Source organism: Gopherus flavomarginatus, chromosome 4 (assembly GCF_025201925.1).
Source record: "Gopherus flavomarginatus isolate rGopFla2 chromosome 4, rGopFla2.mat.asm, whole genome shotgun sequence".
Taxonomy (NCBI): Eukaryota; Metazoa; Chordata; order Testudines; family Testudinidae; genus Gopherus; species Gopherus flavomarginatus.
Window position 1 is genome coordinate 1,266,455 of NC_066620.1, and position 17,297 is coordinate 1,283,751.

At 49.9% G+C, this 17,297-nt stretch overlaps 2 protein-coding genes across 6 annotated transcripts in view; one reads left to right on the forward strand and one right to left on the reverse strand.

Moving 5' to 3' along the window:
- NINL (ninein like) overlaps positions 1-9,986 on the forward strand; it is a 51,278-nt gene extending 41,292 nt beyond the window's left edge. For 3 of the 4 annotated variants that reach the window (XM_050951986.1, XM_050951987.1, XM_050951985.1), the window contains 7 exons: positions 354-449; positions 1,073-1,142; positions 2,712-2,996; positions 3,618-3,731; positions 4,948-5,160; positions 6,958-7,071; positions 9,182-9,986. In XM_050951986.1, coding sequence (XP_050807943.1) covers positions 354-449; positions 1,073-1,142; positions 2,712-2,996; positions 3,618-3,731; positions 4,948-5,160; positions 6,958-7,071; positions 9,182-9,373 — 1,084 coding nt within the window. In that variant the 3' untranslated portion in view covers positions 9,374-9,986. Of the gene's footprint in view, positions 1-353; positions 450-1,072; positions 1,143-2,711; positions 2,997-3,617; positions 3,732-4,947; positions 5,161-6,957; positions 7,072-9,092; positions 9,160-9,181 lie in introns of those variants that run through there. The other variant, XM_050951988.1, reaches the window with a different exon arrangement.
- Positions 9,987-12,680: 2,694 nt separating this feature from the next.
- On the reverse strand, positions 12,681-17,184 carry GINS1 (GINS complex subunit 1). Of its 2 annotated transcripts, XM_050948680.1 has the most exons (7): positions 17,056-17,180; positions 16,041-16,105; positions 15,213-15,308; positions 14,479-14,569; positions 14,168-14,284; positions 13,495-13,569; positions 12,681-12,875 (listed from the first exon to the last, which is right to left on the reverse strand). In XM_050948680.1, exons 1-7 carry the CDS (start codon positions 17,128-17,130, stop codon positions 12,807-12,809), a joined length of 588 nt encoding a protein of 195 aa, XP_050804637.1. In that variant the 5' UTR covers positions 17,131-17,180; the 3' UTR covers positions 12,681-12,806. The 2 variants fall into 2 exon arrangements, with proteins under 2 accessions (XP_050804637.1, XP_050804638.1); XM_050948681.1 differs by lacking the exon at positions 14,168-14,284 and having other exon boundaries at positions 17,056-17,184.
- Between the last annotated feature and the right edge of the window lie 113 nt (positions 17,185-17,297).

A 17,297-nucleotide genomic window follows, 5' to 3' on the forward strand; every position in this document is an offset into this window, starting at 1 on the left:
CCAGCAAAAATGCCTGGAGGTAGGCGGCGGCCTTCCTTTCTGATGGCCCATGATGCTGTTTTTTCATTTATTAGAGCTACATTTCATTGGTTTTTGCATTTTTCTGAGTTACAATAACTCAGGTACATCCCCTTTGATTGTACAGTAACTAGATGTAAGTATTGATCTGAGGCTGAGCTTATTGGAGGCTTTTTGTTACTGTGCTAAAAAATTACTGCTCTAAAATATTTGACCATTATTTGGCCAGTCAAACGCCCAGCCCTACTGTCAATGCCTGGTGCCTCGGTGGGCTAGGCCCCGGACAGACACACAGGCTGCTACAAGTCCCCAAATAACAATTTCTTTGTGTGCAGAATGGAGCTGCACAGGGTCTCAGAAGATAATGCTTTGCTGAGAAATAAACTCAGGAGATTTCAGGAGGATGTGGAAGAAGCAAGTAATAAACAAAGGTAAGAAAAGAGCCCACTGACATTCAGCAGTTTGCCAAAGATGTATGTCTGAGTTCCTTAAAAGTGAAAGCCTCTGTCAGAAATGGAACATCCCTGAGCCTGTTATCTGAACTGGAATCCACCAGAAACCGATAATTCAGTGCAAAAAAACCTAATGGGATGCAAGACATCAATTCAGATCTGGCTTCGAGAGGCAGCTTTGAGCTCAGAGTTTCAGTTGCTGTCTGATTGTGACCAGCTTGAAACATGGGCAGTTGGCTGCAGGCTCTCCGAACAAAGAATGCAAAGCCAAGTGTGAACCATGAGTTTTGGGTGCCCAACTTGATTCCCGGACTTTCAGAAGGCAGCTGCTTGGCTCCCTCTGAAAATTGGGTCCCTTTAAGATATGTCCAGCTGGGCACCTAAAATCACTAGTCAGGTTTGAAAGTCTTGGCCTAAATTGCTAGTGCAATGTTACATTGTTAGCCCTGGGCTAAGCTGGCATGATTACTCAGACTAGAATAACCATTCTCCTTTTTTTCATCCAAACCAGTGTTGTCATGGTGTTCATTCTGCACCAGGGAAGATACTTCTACAAAAAAAGGTCCATGCTTTGCAATGATATGTGTTTCCCCTTCCAATAGGAAACAAATTGATGAATTGCAAAGAGAGAAGGAGATGGTGGTATCTGAGACAGAGGAGTTAAATCAATTGGTAAGAACCTACCAATGCTAAATGGCACTTAATTAGCCCTTCTGCTTAAGGATTTAGTGAGGCAAAGAGGGGCAGAGAAGGAGCATCCTGTGTATAACATGCAAGGAGTTTTGAGCAAATACTTGGATCTGTGCATTAATGAACTTGTCACGGGACTTACCCTGCTGACAGTTTCAAAGCAGGCTGGGGGGTTTAGGACACCCAGGTCCCACTTATGTTAATGGGAATCAAGCACCCAAGTCCTTTAGGCGACTTTGAGCATTTCAGGAGAGCTGGATGGGAAATGTTTTTCATGTCTCAAATCTTTTAGAGTATGTGAAATTTCTTCCCCTCTCAAATAGGGATGAAGTCAGTCTCTAGTACCAGTGAGCCAATAAAGACAGTGAGCCAATAAAGACAATAAAGTCTGAAATATTTCATTTAGATTTCAACCTTTTACTCTTTTGTAACCTCGTTCAGCCTAATTAGCTTACATTTGGAATTGAAAAGTCATTTCCAATGGAAAACTGGATTATTTTTCATTTAACAAATGTCAAAAGGAAACATTTTGGCAACTGTGACTTTTTTCAGTGTTCTCGGAGTCAAATGATGTTGGCTGGAGGAGCATGATGAACCTACACAGTCAGGAGCAAGGGCAGGGTGAAGGCTCAACAGATCCGGGCTAAAAGGGGAGTTTTAAACCATTTGAAAGGGGCAGTTCGCAACTTTCCAGTGGGACGCTCAGGATCTAGCTTTAGTGCTGCTATGTGCTGAGCTGGAGGCCTTTTAAAATCACGGTGCTGGTAGTTAGAACAATTATGGCCAAGTAATAAGTGTGGGTTCACTAGCTGAGACCCCATAAAAGGAGCTGGATATTCGGAAAGCCCTGAACCACCTGCTTTTGAAAAGTCACGTCTCCGCTAAAGTGCCTCAAAATGAGGCCCCCAAGTTCACTAATCACTTAAAATTTTGGCTTGTTTTTTTTCCCTCTCTCCCTCTGAGACTTGTGGATTCATGGCTAAGACCTTTGGATATGTAGAGAGAATGATGCGTAATTAGCTGCTAACCAACACTGGAACATGCTCATAGACCAGCGTTAGGGGTAAAATACACTGCATGTTTATTGGGGCTTGTTGAGGTGATTTGAATAGCCTGTTGAGGCACTGTCAGGTGTTCTCTCTAGCTCTTCGCATCCAAGCATCTGTAGTGGCTCCACAACCAAAATGAGGATCGGGTTTTCAGTTAAGTACGGGGTTTAGATGCCATCGCTGGAGATGAAAACAATGTGCGTTATCCCCAGAATGACTGCCCTTGTTCTAAGGAATTAACTTCCTGCAGAGCTACTGTGTTTGGCTTTTCTTGGGAGAGGGTTGGCCTGCACTCTCTTGACACACCCTTCCACCACACTTGGTCGGGGCAGCCATGTAAACTCCCTGCAGCTAGCGTGTGAACGAGTTGTTGCCATTGCGAAAGGGGCTTGTCTTGGGACACTTTAATTCTGACTGTGTAAAGACACCCAGGTGAATCTGTGTGAATCCATCACCAATGTCCACATCCTCTTCTGTGCATGGCCCCATCTCCCCCCTTCAGAACAAGGCATACAAGCAGGAGATCTGCCGGCTAAATGCCAGGACCCTGCAGCTGAGTAGCCAGCTGTCAGATCTCAGCCTCCAGAGCGAGACCAGCCACAGTACAATCCAGCTGCTGAACCAGAGACTGACCGAGACGGTGAGCCAGAAAGAAGAGGAAGCTGCTGTTGCCAAGCAACTGCAAGAGACATCAAGTAAACTGGAGCTAGAGTTTGGTCAGCATCAGTCAGCATGGCAGCAAGAAAGGGAGCTGCTCCACCAGCAGCTCAGGGAGTCCAGAGAGAAGGTGAGCTCTCAGCGGGGTGTTAAATCGACAGCCTGGGCTTAGGTTGTCCTGCGTGGAGTGCAGTACTGAAGCTCCTCCTCTCTGGGGGGGGGGAATGCAGCCTGGCAGTGGTGCGTAGGAAAAGAAGCAAACTGCACTAGTTTGTGATGCCTGCCTGGGTCTCTTCGAAAGGGATTTGCAGTGCTACTAGTGAGGGGGTCTGGCCCTCCCTGGCCACAGCTGCCTAGCTTGCTACAAGCCTATGGCTGCTCCATGGGGTTAAGTTTGCAGTTCCCTGCGTGGACACGACACACCCACGGGCAGTTCGGCCTGTTGTCTCGGGCTGGCGAGCAGGGTTGACACAGGCCCCCAGCCTTGGGCTAACTCTGTGCCCATTGCAGTCACTGGGGAGTTTAGTCACTGCCTGGCCAAGGCTGAAGGCTTTAAAATTCCCAGCTGGCAGGTCTGTGAATGACGTTGCACCGTGCCAGGCTGATGGGTCTGCCATGACGCAGGCACCTTGTGACCATGAGGAGGGCACGGGGCTTCGTTCACCTCCACGGAACCGAGTGCAGGAACCCAAGAAATAGTCTGGTCTATGGGGTTCTATGCTAATGGGCGCCCCCACCCTTTGCCTAACAGGTCACTCAGGTGCAGGAGCTGGAGGTGGAACTGGAACGTGTGACGCAGGAGTGCCAGACACTGCGGCTAATGGCAGCACAGTTCAGGGAGGAACTGGAGGAAAGCCAGGATCAGGTACGGACTTGATGCAGATGCAGGCTGGGCTGGATGGTGGCTGGTCCTTGGCTGCAGGTGGGGAGAGGCCTGGGTGCAAGGAGCTGTAATCGCAGTACCTGCTCCATGCTAGCAACCCCTGTGGTACAAGCCCCCCCCAAGGGGCGTAACCCTGGGGGGTCGCTGGCTCCTGTTGGCAGGGAACTGCTCCAGCTGGGGGGGGTTGTCAGAGACAACTGCCAGGTGTTGGGAGAAGCCCCCTCTCTGCTGGGGACGAGAATCGGAGGAGATAATGCACGATGTGCAGGCAGCCCCCAACTCCTGGGTGCCCTAGGACGTGTGGCTAAACCCCAGAGAGATGGCCGGGGCCCTCAAGACCGCATGCCCAATAGTTATAACTTGGAGCAGGAAAATGACAAACATGGTCACCTGGTGCCCTCCTCCCACGTGACGGGGTGCTTTGGGGTGAACTCCCCAGGCACCTATAGCCTTCCGCTCCATGGGTATCCTCCAGCCATCTCTGAACCCAGCCCGTCTCAGCTCACAGACAGAGGAACCAGCATCAGTCTCAGAACAGACCAACAAGAGCCCACTTCTCCAGCCACGGCTCCCAGCGTGCACTGGGCCTCTCCTTAGCGTGACTGTAGGCCCTTCCTAGTGTGTCAGGGTCTCAGCTCCCAAGTCACAGGCCTTACACTTGTTACTAATGGTCTCTTGTAGGCAGGCCTAGTGTGTCTGTCACAAGAGCGGAACCGATGACAGGGCAGCTCACACAGGGCTGGGAGAGGGCCTGCAGCCTGAGTGGTGCGTTTCTGCAGCTGCTCTCTCAGCCCAGGAGCGGGTAGTTCTGCCGATTAACAACATAGAGCTGGACCAGCCACGTGTGACGGTGTCGCATTGATGTTCCATCTTCTCTAGGAAGCCAATGGCTAATGTCCTTCTGGTTGTCTGTACGTGATCATTGAAATACCCAGTGGGAGTCCCCTGACCAGCCTTTCTGGCCTCAGTGACCTCACCCTGCGCCATGGCTCAGGCACTCATCTCTGTAGGTTACGCTGCTATCTTACAAAAGGAGTACGTCCAGTTCTCATTGGGCCCGGAATGATCCCAGAGCCTCTCTCTGCACTCAGCACTGTGGTTAGCTGGGAGCACCCCTAAATCCCCATCCCTTCTGACACTGTTGCTGTCTTCTGCTGTGAAATGGTGCCTCAGTCTTCATTTTTCTCTTGTGCTGTAGTTATTAGAAGCCAACACAAGGCTGAGCCTGGCCCAGTCTCAGCACAGGCAGGAGCTGCAGCAGCTAAAGGACCACCTAGAAAGCACAGTCTCCAGGGACTGCCTCGCCCAGCTGCAAAGTAGGTGGGCAGAAGAACAGCGGAAAGTTCAGCAGCTACAAGAAAGCCTCAGCTTCCAGGCCGAGCAGGCGAGCAGGCAACTGGCCGCCTTTCAGGTAAGAAGTGGGTGCAGAGATTTCTCATCAGCTCAGGTAATGTGACCCATGGAGAGGCCGCTGGCCTGGGACTTGAGATCTGGGGTCTGTTCCTGGCTCTTGGGTGACCTGGGCAAGTCACTTCCCCGCTCTGTGCCTCAGTTTCCCACATCTGATGAATGAGAGTGATGATACTTCACTGCCTTTGTAAGGTGCTTTGAGATCTGTGGCAAAAGGGGCAATGTAAGAGCTTGGTCGTGGGACGTACCATTAATCTTAAAAATCTAACACAAAGCGCAATCCATTGTGTTAATTCAAACTCCCTGAGTGCAGCAACCTTTTCATTGAGCTGTGTCCCAAATGCTGGGAAACAAACCTTTGCATTCAGACTGCCCGCACTGCTGAACTTCGTCCCGCGGCTAGGAACAGGAGTCGCCTTGGTGAGAGGCCGTACACCTGTTTGTGTTCATGGGGGGAAAGCCAGAGGCTGTGGAGTTGGGAGGTAGTGCTGGGTGGGATACAGGATTGACATGTGCCTGGTGACCCCTGCTACTAAGCCAGTGGGCAGTCGGGCTGGTCTCAGGGTGTGTCGCTTCAGGCCCAGTTTCAAAATGTTCTCCTTAAATCAGACAGCAAAATAAAACTGAAAAGAATGAAAAGCGAGCCTGGCAGATAATGCCAGCAGTGGAAATCGAACCCAGGAAAATGTCAAAACAGGGCTTCCCACGTCACAGTCCCTGTCTTTGGGGAAGGAGTCTCCATGCAAAAGCAATTGCTTTTACAGACACTGCTGTAAAGTTCACCCTGCATCCTTTAAAGGTTTTGTGCTAATCCCTAAGAGCTTCCACATAAAACCCATTCAGTCCTGTCTCTGCCACTTCAGTTAATGTTTGGGCTTGTCTACATTTACAAGGCTCCAGTGGAGACGCTCCCTATGCCCGTGGGAGGGCAGGTCCCCTACCTCCCCAAGAGGTGGGAGCTGGATCGACGGGAAAATTGATGTGTCTGCACTGGGGGTTAGTTCAGGTTAACTGCACTGCTCAGGGATGTGGATCGTTCACACCCCTGAGCAACGTGGTTACACTGATCTACTTTCCTAGCTTAGACCAGGCCTCGTTATCCCTCATTTATAAGTACCTGTCGGTGATCGTGGCTCCATTGTACTAGGCATAGGCGCTGACTCCGTGGGTGCTTCGGAGCTGGAGCACCCACAGGGAAAAATTAGTGGGTGCTCTGCACCCATCGGCAGCCAAGGTCCCCTTCCGCCCCCCCACCCCCCCTGAGCGCGGCTGCGTCCTGGCTCCTGCGCCTGCCTCCCGGCGCTTCCTGCCTGGTCGCTGCCAAACAGCTGTTTGGCAGCGTTAGCACGCTTGTGGGGGGTGGGAGCGGGAACATGGCACGCTCAGGGAAGGAGGTGGGGCTGGGACAGGGACTTGGGGAAGGGGTTGGGGTGGGGAAGGGGCAGGGCCATGGGGGGTTGAGCACCCACGTGAAAGAGGGGAAGTCGGTGCCTACAGTACTAGGTGCTGTGTGCGCAAAAACAAACACAGTCCCTGCCTCCGAGAACTCGCACGCTGGGGTTTAGACCGTGTGTAGAGGGGAATGAGCTCCCTCCTGGGGGAGGAGGAAGGGAAGGATGAGGGAGCAGCAGACGGGTGTTTGCATTAGCGGTCACAGGGGACCGCCAGTTCAGCCAGTGCCCGACAGGCGCGATGGCTAATGGAATCCCTGTCAGGCACGCATGCACGGTGCCAGGTGTGGCTCCCTGGTGAGTCCTGGGGTGGTTTGGGGCTGAGCCTTTGTCACTGTGCATTGCAGGAGGAACATGAGAGGCTGCTCAGAACGATGGAGGAGAGGACGGAGGAGCTGGAATGGGATGTGAGGAACATGCAGAGGATGCTACAGGAAAAGGTGACCCAGCTCCAGGAGCAGGTCAGTGATAGAGGGGCCTTAGCCATTGACTCTGCCTGGCTGTGAGGGGCTGAGCTGGTAGGAGCTGCCATTTGTGCCTGTCAGAAGCACCTCTGGTTTCATTTCTGCTGTCGACCCAGATCAGACCCCCCTTCCCCAAGTGCTGCCAGGCTGGGTGCTCACTGGACGAATCTCTGGTCCCCTCTGCAGCAGTTCCCCTCCCCTGCGGCCCGCTGCAGAGGGGCTCTGCTAGGCTGGGTGGGTGCAGGGTTCAGAGACAGCTATATCACAGCTTCCCCTGGGTCCTCAGGAGCTGTGACAGCCAGAGTAGGGGGGGCTTGCCTGTGTGCCGCCAGACCACACAACTGGCCTCTGCAGGATGGGGATGCAAGGTCAGTTTGGGGTTAGCCGAGAGTGGTCCATGGCTCTGTGTTCACAGAGTCACCAAAGTGTTGGGCTGGAAGGAACCTCGAGAGCTCAGCTAGTCCAGCCCCCTGCGCTGGGGCAGGAACAAGTAAACCCAGACCCTCCCTGACGGGGTTGTCCAACCTCCAGTGATGGGGATTCCACAACCTCCCTTGGAAGCCTGTTCCAGAGCTCAACTGCCCTGAGAGTTAGAAAGTTTTTCCTAATCTCTAACCTAAATCTGCCTTGTTGCAGATTAAAACCATTACATCTTGTCCTAATTCAGTGGCCATGGAGAACAACTGATCTCTGTGCTCTTTCGAACAGCCTTTCATGTATTTGCAGGCTGTCAGGTCCCACCTCAGTCTTCTTTTCTCACAATTAAACAGGCCCAGTTTTTTAACCTTCCTTCACAGGTCAGGTTTTCTAAACCTCTGACTATTTTTGTTGCTCTCCTCTGCACTCTCTCCAATTTATCCACCTCCTTCCTAAAGTGCAGCACCCAGAACTGCACACAGTGCTTCAGCTGAGGTCTCACCAGTGCTGAGTACAGCAGGACAGTTACCTTCCATGTCTTACATACAGCGCTCTTGCTAATACACCTGCCCCCTGCCCCCGAATGAGATTAGCCCTTTTCGTAGCTGAATCGCATTGTTGACTCGTATTCAAATTGTGATCCACTGTAAAAACCCCAGATTGTTTTCAGCAGCACTACCACCTAGCCAGTTATCCTCCATTCGTAGCTGTGCGTTGGATTTTTCCTTTTGAAGTGCAGTACTTTGCACTTGTCTTTATTGAATTTCATCTTGTTGGTATTTGACCAATTCTCAAATTTATCAAGGTCATTGTGAATTCCAGTCCTGTCCTCCAAAGTGCTGGCAGCCTCTCCCAGCTTGGTGTAATCTGCACATTTTATAAGTGTGCTCTCTTTGATACCAATTAAGTCATAAATTAGCCTATAGACGTAAGACTTATTGTTCTTCCTGTTATTCCCGTACTCCTTGCATTTGTGTACAGACATCTAAGATGTTGAGCAGATTCCCCGACTGATTTTTCCCCTCTTGTTGCTCCTATGACTCCAGTGTAATGTTCCATTTTCCCCTGACATCTAGTCCTCTGTTACGGGCACCTTTTGTTATACTTACCTAGGGCTTTTATCACCTTGTTTAAAGCCCTCCTCGCTCGCCTGGCAAGTCCATGTGCGAAGATGCTCTTCCCTGATGCAGACTCTGTAGTCTCCAGTGCCCTGCCCAGCCAACCCAGAGGGGCTGTGTATTCTGCTCCTGCCCTTAGGGTGGAGTAGCAGCTGCAGAGGGGAGGTGCTATAGGGGATAGCCCACATCCTGGCTCTGGATTGCTGGGGTGGAGTTCATTTCCCTGCATTCCCCTTATCTAACCCCAGTGCCTGGGCTTAGTACTGGGGAGAGAGCCCCAGGGCAGTGTCTGGAATGTCAGCTGAGTCGGGGTTATGAGCGGCTCTGTACAGCACCCTGCACCCTGTCTGTGCTCCAGTTAGATCAGCTGGGCACCAGAGGGCCACTTTCCTGCCATCAAAGCCTGCCCCATTGTCCAGGTGCTCCATTATTTGTCCATTAATTGTGGCTCCGATTCTGTAACAATTATTTTTACCAAACAAGATGAGGCCTAGAGCCTGACCCCTAGGGGAGTTCATGCAGGGCTGCATGGAATGGCCATCGACCTAAAGCTGCTTCCTCCTGCTTTCCAGCGTGACAGAAACATGAAGTGTGACCTGTTGCTGAAAGACCTGTACGTGGAGAATGCGCAGCTGGTGAAAGCTCTGCAGGCGACTGAGCAAAGGCAGAAAAATGCTGAGAAAAAGAACTTGGCCCTGGAGGAAAAACTCTCAGCCCTAACCGAACTGATTAGAAGAATAGCGCAGGCATCTCTCAGTGTGTGAAGGGGCCCCGGTGCTGGGTTTGGCTGCAGCTGGAAGGACACCCGTCGCTGCACTCCGTTATCTCAGCCTGGGAGCCACTGTGCTGCAGGGGGTACTGGCCTGGTCCAATGCAAAGTGCAAAGCTCCTTCAACTGGGGCCTGCACACTGGGTCACGGTGAACTCCCATCTGCTGCTGTGTTAGTGCTGGGTGGGGACACCGTGTGCGCCTTCCTCCACTGCGCGCAGCAGGGGAAGGGGCTTGCTGAGATCTCTCAGGGAGCCGGGGAGAAGGGATAATGGCCATAAGAGAAGCGTGCCCTGTTTTTTCAATGGGAAAGCATTGAATGTTTTAATGCCGTTCGGCCATTCCATACAGTAGAAGGAAGGGTCTGTCTTGGGGCTATTTACGATAATTGCAATGTGCCCTCTGAATTTGTCTGCACACTGGCAGTTTGTATTGTACATGCAGTTTTATACACGGAGAATATACTATTCACCTGTAAGTCTCTGGCTGTCGTTCAGGGGCCCATGCTGCTGGAAGTGGAATGACCTGCTGTATTTTTAGGGTCTTCTGCTTTCGGGTCACTGGGAATGGGAAATGGTTTTAATATTAAAATTACATTTTTACCATTGGTTTCTGAGTTGACTTTATTTCCGCTGGGATTTGGCTCTGCCCAACTTCCCTTGGATTCTAGGAAACACAGACCCTCGCTTATATCAAGTCAAGAGTACAGGCCCTGGCCCAGCTGCAATGGCGAGCAGGAGAGCTGGGACAGTGGAGCGCTCTCTCCTTGTTCTCTGCCTTGGCTGTCAGAGGAGTCACTTTGCTCCCTGCTCCTCTCCTGTGAAATATGGTTTGGCTCATCTCTGTTCCTTCCTCCTCTTCAGTGCTATAGCACCAGGGCCCCTTGAGCAGGGAGCGAGGAAACGCACAGAATTAACTAATTAGAGCACCGGGGTTTTAGTTGACAAGTATGGAGTCTCATGTGGTTTCCCAGCATGCAGGACTGAGAGGACTTGAGGACTCCATACTTGTAAACTAAAATGGCTCTTTCTTGAGAGAACTATTTACAGAGATGCTGCAACTGCAGACAGCACTCCAGCTCTGTGCACACAGACTGACTTCCAGTGCTGCCTCCAGTCTACTCCCTCCAAGTTCCATGCAGGCTGCTCCATCTTTCCTTTCAGAGTTTTTTGTGTGGTGTCCTTTGCACAAGCATTTACTGACTTGCTAGTACATCACCTGCTCTAGGGATATGGCCTTTACCACAGCCCATTTTGGCCTGTTAGGCATTGGTCCTCCAAGTGTGCTGGTTGTGTAAGCAGCCTCCCATTTCTTGTTTATGGTCTTGCTCTGGTTGGGGGACTTGCTTTCACCCTATTGCTGCCTTCATTCTGAGGAGGCAGGGGGCACATTCTGTTCACCTTCTGTGTTGCTCATGTACCTCATTTCTTCTGACTCCCTGACGTCAGGCCAGCTGATGCTGTAGATCATTCTAAGTCCTCCTGATCCTGGCCTTGGACTTGTCTTCTGCTACTTCAAAGTTGTCCTTGCTTTGAGTCCCCACCGCTGTCCTGTGGCTGTAGCTACCTCGTAGGACCTCTGTGCCAATGCAGCTTGGGCTGCTGCTTCTGGCCATTGCTTTTTGTGGCTGGTTGGACTGTGCATAGTGACCTCAGGTCCTTGTCTCCTTTGTTGTAGGTGCTGCCTGCCTAGCATGGGGTTCTCAATCTTTTCTGTGGGGTTGGGAGACTCTTGATTCTTTGGCCCTCCGGTTCCTGTGCTGGGTGACTATCTAGTCCCAGGGAGAGTGTAGTGCAATGGTCCTACAGGGACCTTCCTGTCCATGTTGCCTTTGCCATGTGTCTGGGACTAGAGAGCAGCTGACTTCACAATCTAGCTGGCATCGTATTGGTCAGTAGGCTAATAGCATAGCTGCCAACCTGGCAGTCTAGTGGCTGGTAGCCGCCTTCTGCGGTGCCTGTGCATTGAGAGTCTGGATCTGCTCATAAGAACGGCTGTACCGGGTCAGACCAAAGGTCCATCCAGCCCAGTATCCTGTCTGCCAACAGTGGCCAATCCCAGGTGCCCTAGAGGGAGTGAACCTAACAGATAATAATCAAGTGCTCTCTCCCCTGCCATCCATCTCCACCCTCGAACAAACAGAGGCTAGGGACACCATTCTTTACCCATCCTGGCTAATAGCCATAAATGGACTTAACCTCCATGAGTTTATCCAGTTCTCTTTTAAACCCTGTTACAGTCCTAGCCTTCACAGCCTCCTCAGGCAAGGGGTTCTGCAGGTTGACTGTGCACTGTGTGAAGAACTTCCTTTTATTTGTTTTAAAGCTGCTGCCCATTAATTTCATTTGGTGACCCCTAGTTCTTGTATTATGGGAACGAGTAAATAACTTTTCCTTATTCACTTTCTCCACACCACTCATGATTTTATAGACCTCTATCATATCCCTCCTTAGTCTCCTCTTTTCTAACCTGAAAAGTCCTAGCCTCTTTAATCTCTCCTTATATGGGACCCATTCCAAGCCCCTAATCATTTTAGTTGCCCTTCTCTCAACCTTTTCTGGTGCCAGTATATTTTTTTGAGATGAGGAGACTGCATCTGTACGCAGTATTCAAGATGTGAGCATACCATGGATTTATATAAGGGCAATAAGATATTCTCTATCCCTTTTGTAATGATTTCTAGTGTCCTGTTTGCTTTTTTGACTGTCACTGCATGGACGTCTTCAGAGTACTATCCATGATGACTCCAAGATCTTTCCTGCTTTGTAGCTAAATTAGCCCCCATCATGTTGTATGTAACTTTTCCTGCCGGTCTCCTCTTTGCTGCATGTCTCTACGACCTCAATCATGGCACATGCTGCTGCCTTTTCTTCCTGTGTTCCTACACAGGAGCCTGGGCACCTGGGCTGCATGAGTGGCTGGATCCTTTCCTGGGCAGTTCAGTTGCCTCTGCCATTCGGAGGGTGGCTCCAGCGGTAGCCTTGTTTCTCACCACTCTCTGCTATAAGCTGGAGCCCCCCCAGGTGGCTGACCCTCATTTCTCTGCAAGGGGCTCTCGCTCTGAAGAGGAGTGGCCCTAGCCCCTTAAGACGGTTGTTTGCCAGCTGCCTGAGCCCTGGCAAGTCCAGGCCCCACTTAAACTGAGATGAGCTTGGAGGCAGGCTACCGCCAGCCCTTCAGTGACCTCCCTCCTCCGGAGTGAGTGAGGGAGTGCTACAGCCTCCAACTGTGTATTTTCAGGGACAGAACAATTCTATCTCCCCCCCCACTTCCTTTGCAGACCATAGCACCACACGGACACATTACACTAGAAAAGCTGTATTTGCCACTGCTAAAATCACCGCTACAGTTGGTTTGATTTCCTTATTACAGAGAGTTCGTCAAGGAAGGAGGTCGATGGAGGCTGGCCCACAACTCCCACACTGTGTTCATGACAGAACATGCTCCAGAACTCCTTGTCTGATTAACTGTTCGCATTTCCAGCGTGGTAAAAAATGCTGAAAGAAAAACAGACGTTTTCTGAATTCAAGGTAGACTTATGTGAAGACAGCCAGTTCTGCCTTTGTACCAGAATCACCAGGCTGCACCATAGGAACAGTTGGAGAGGGCAGCAGAGCTAGATTTGCCCAACTGCTGAGTCCTGTGTGGAACCAGTAAGGTCTCAGTGTGAAAAAGGGCTAGTCTGCAACACTTATTACTGGGTGGACAATCGCCATAGTCAGGGAAGCAAGCATTACATCTCTAGTAACTATTTCAAGGATCAAACCATAAACCAGAATTGCCCCTCCCCCTTCACTACTGTGCATACACACATGGGCAGATTCTCAGCTGCTGTCAACTGTTATAACTCTGCTGACTTCTATGGCATTTTACTGCAGTTGTGCCACACTAAGTACATCACAACGGGCTCTGGGATCCTTCCAAATCAAGAGCACTCACTGGACTGTCAGTTATTCCCCCTCAAGCCTTTACCCAGAGCAGTATTACGTGAAGGATTCCAAAGGAAGCACTCCCCGCTGTTGCAGAAGAGTATGATTTCCACAACTCATTCCTACACACGGGTAAGCGTTCAATCATCCTGTTTTAGTAACAGTCCTGCTCTCCCAGCATAGGTACCTGGCTATTCTTCTTCAACAGAATTGTTGTACCATCGTCAATCTCAAATTCTCCATGATCCTTTAAACACCGAACCTACAGTAAGGAGAAATGGGTCTCTTTCAACATCAGCAGATGTACAAGGACAGGAGTACCAATGTCACAGGCCCAGAATGCAATGTTATGTGCTCAAATCACTATTAACACACCTGGCCTGTGTTTAAAGCAGAGACACTCATGCCAGCCCAACAACATCTAACATAAAACAGGAACTGAAACGCAAAACCAAGCAACCTCAACCTTCGTTTGTGTGAGGTTGGCCCACATTTCTGAACACCAGCACCCCCCTCACATTATGTATCTTGCAAAGAAATGAACGAATGGGGATGAGCAAGTCTCTCTGGAGGTGAGGGAATAAAAGCAAGAGCACAGCAAGGAGGGCTCCTAGAAGCAGAGGGCATATTGAGCACAGTGGGACCAGAGTTTAAAGGAAAAGGAAGAGCAGAGCCTGGGGGCATTCAGCCACTACCTGCACATCTTCAAACTCTTTGCTGTCAAGTGTTGCCATGCAGTCTTATGGCTTCAAAAAGAGCCAAGTGTAGCTGACGAGTCTTGTGTTGCCAGCCTGGGTGTGCACTTTTAACAGATAGTTCCACACACAAAGCTCATTCAGAAGCCCCAGCCTTGCACTTACTTCAATGTATAAGCTTTTGGGAGGTTTCATGTCCTGTGTGAGGTCCAGCCCTTCCTCTCCTCCTAAGGATCTCATGTAGGTAGCAAGAGACTTTTTATACTGATTGAACCACTCCGTCTGTAGGCATAAGAACACTAAACTAGCAATCCTCCAGGGACACAGGATCTCACTAACAAGTGCACATGCTTTAAAAAACATGGCTTGTGGCCACTTTAAAATATTTTTCACTGCTTTCTTACGTCTACCAGTAGAACTTCCATTCTACCCTGAATCTATTAAACAAGTCAAGTTTATAACAAAGCTGGGCTTACTTCTTCAGCAGACATGTGAAATCGGAGGTCATTTGGCAAGACACTACCATACTCCCACCTGAGGGCTCGGATCCGAAGCAACCGGTCATACCTGGAAGAATTAACCAGGGATTAAAACCTCTCTGTTCTCAATCAGAAACAGAGGTATTAATCCAGAAAGTAATCTAGACTCAATCCTCTATTTATACCAAATCTGATGCCTTCAGAATAAAGTGTAAACCCCTGTTATTCTAGTCTTCCCTCCACAGGCCTGCCAAAATCATATATTTAAATAAAAACAAGGCCCCTACAGAATAAAGGAATACAATGATACAGAGACCTTCCTGTGTTCATTTTACAACATTTGTAAGGTGCCTGGATACTACTGATGAAAGCAGTACTACAACCAAGATTAAACAGATAAACAATGTTTCATATTGAACATAATAGTCAAGCATTGGGAAAAGAATCAAGGCCAGAATTTTCAAGAATGGCCTCTGATCTGTGCGCTTAGTTTTTAAGCGCACATTGCAGCTTAATTCTCAGAGGTGCTGGGCACCCACAACTCCCATTGAAGTCCATGAGACCAGCAAGTGCTCAGCACCCTTCGAAAATTAGGACCACAGTGTCTCAAGCTGGGCACACACAATCAGAGGAAGCGCTTGAAAAAGCAGCTCTTTGTCCATGTAAGAGACAGTATTCCGGTCACAGACAATAGCTGTGAAAGCAAGATACACCTTCCATTAGAAACTTACAGGTATGCAACAACACATCGTCGATTTCGCAGCAGAGAACAATGACGAAATTTGATTGCTCGGATCAAGTCACTTCGTCCTGATTTAGCCTCATTTCTGGTAATAACGCAAAGGGAAACAGTATTACATTACGCTGAGACCAAGAAACTGGCAGGCATATATATTTCCTATTATTTTTCCCAAAGCTACACATTCACACAAAGGTCAGATGGAGTTTAGTTTGGAATTTCTCTGGCACTTAGCACCCTCTTCACCACAACCTTGTTTTTATCCCACTGGGAGCGACATACTAGCATTCAGCTAAGTAAATAATCTCTTGACCACATTAGCTAGTTTGCTAGCTGTTTTGTGTGTTCTCAGAAGTAATTTTTCTGGCACTGGGCAAATTTGTTCTTCGAAAATACAAAAGAGAACAAAGGCATAAAAATAATTGATCCATGCTGCTTATCTCATGCACATTCCTAGCTGTATTTTAGGGCATATTTTATTCTTAAATACAACTGAAACACTGACTTTTTTTTTTCAACAAAAAACAAAAAAAAGTGACATAATCCACAATTCCAGACCTTCCAATGAAGACCTTCAACAAAACAGGAAATACTTTACTTGGACTTTAGACGACTTTTTTATGATAATTAAGGAAGCTCTGAAATTTTAAATTGGGGGGGGGTGTTAAAAAAAAAAGCACAAACTCTAATGGTCTCTTTAACACACATGAACAAAAAGAAACATTCTTGTATTTGTCATTTCTAAATAAGAGGCACACTTTCCCTTTCTTCTCATGTGTAGACAGCTCATTAGTCTTTCCACCAAGACAACCACACTTACACATCAGCCTGGTTCTGTTCATATAAAGCTTTCATCTCCTCAAGAACTTGTCGGATTCCATCCTCCTGCAACATATAAATTCACTGATTTCAGCAGGTATTTTGAATCAATAAGTTTAAGTTGTCTAAATTAAGCATGGTGATCCATCATTACAGGCAGAGGCAGGGAGAGATGCCTACATTATAAATTGAAATGAAATATATTCAAGTCAAAAAGAAACTTCTTCAAAAGAATTCAGTCTTACAACGGGTTTGCCTTGCTCCAACTTTGGATGGCATGGGAATGGCCTGTTAGCTTTTCACTGTTCTGTAAACTGATTCAGGCTACTTGCTAAGAAAGCAGTTGAGCAGGATACTTGGGGCAATGGGGCATGATCCCACCTGCATTTAATCCATCACTATGCCTCATGGTAAATATCTGCAGGATAGAGCCCTTCATTCGGTTTCTGAGAAAGACAGGCGCTTCTGCCTCTTCCTTTACAGATGCCTCTTGAAAGACGAACAATTTTTGAAGGCAAATTTGAGACCCTCATTGTTTTGTCCACTAATCTAAAGTCTGAAATGCCCAATCTCCACCCTTTGAGAGCCACAGGAACCGGCACCTAGCGCAGGGGTCGGCAGCCTGTCAGAAGTGCTGGGCCCAGTCTTCACTCACTCACACTAATTTCCGGTTTCCCGTGCCAGTGACACGTTTTCAGGTTCAGAAGGTCAGTCTCCACAGAGCGCTGACAGCGCTGTCTGGGGGGGGGGGGGGAGGGAGGCTGGGGAATGTGGAGGGAGCTGCACTGTGAATTAAAGGGCAGAGCCCCCGGCAGCGTGAGGGCCACCGACACTCGGCTCGCGCGCCGGCCGGCCGGCTGCCCGCCCGCCCCGGGCTAGTGGGTGCCCCGGAGCCGCCGCGGTCAGCGCCCGGCGGGGAAGCCGCGCACGCTGCAGGGGGCGCCCCGGGGAGCCGGCCCAGAACCCCCGGGGAGCGGGAGGGGGAGGGGGAGGGGCCCGCCCGGCCGGCCGCTCACGTTGAAGGCGGGAAGGTGCCCGTCGGCGGCGCGGTGCAGCCCCCGCACCAGCTCCGCGGCCCGCTCGCCGAACATGGGAGCGGAAGGACCACGAGCTCGCGGACCGAGCTGGGAACTGCTCCCTGGTCACAGAGCGCGCCGCCGGCCCGCTCCGCCAATGGGAGCGTCTGTAGGTCGAGGCCACGCCCCCTGCCTTACAGACGCCGGCGAGGGACAAACTTCCCCCTCCAGCACAGAAACGT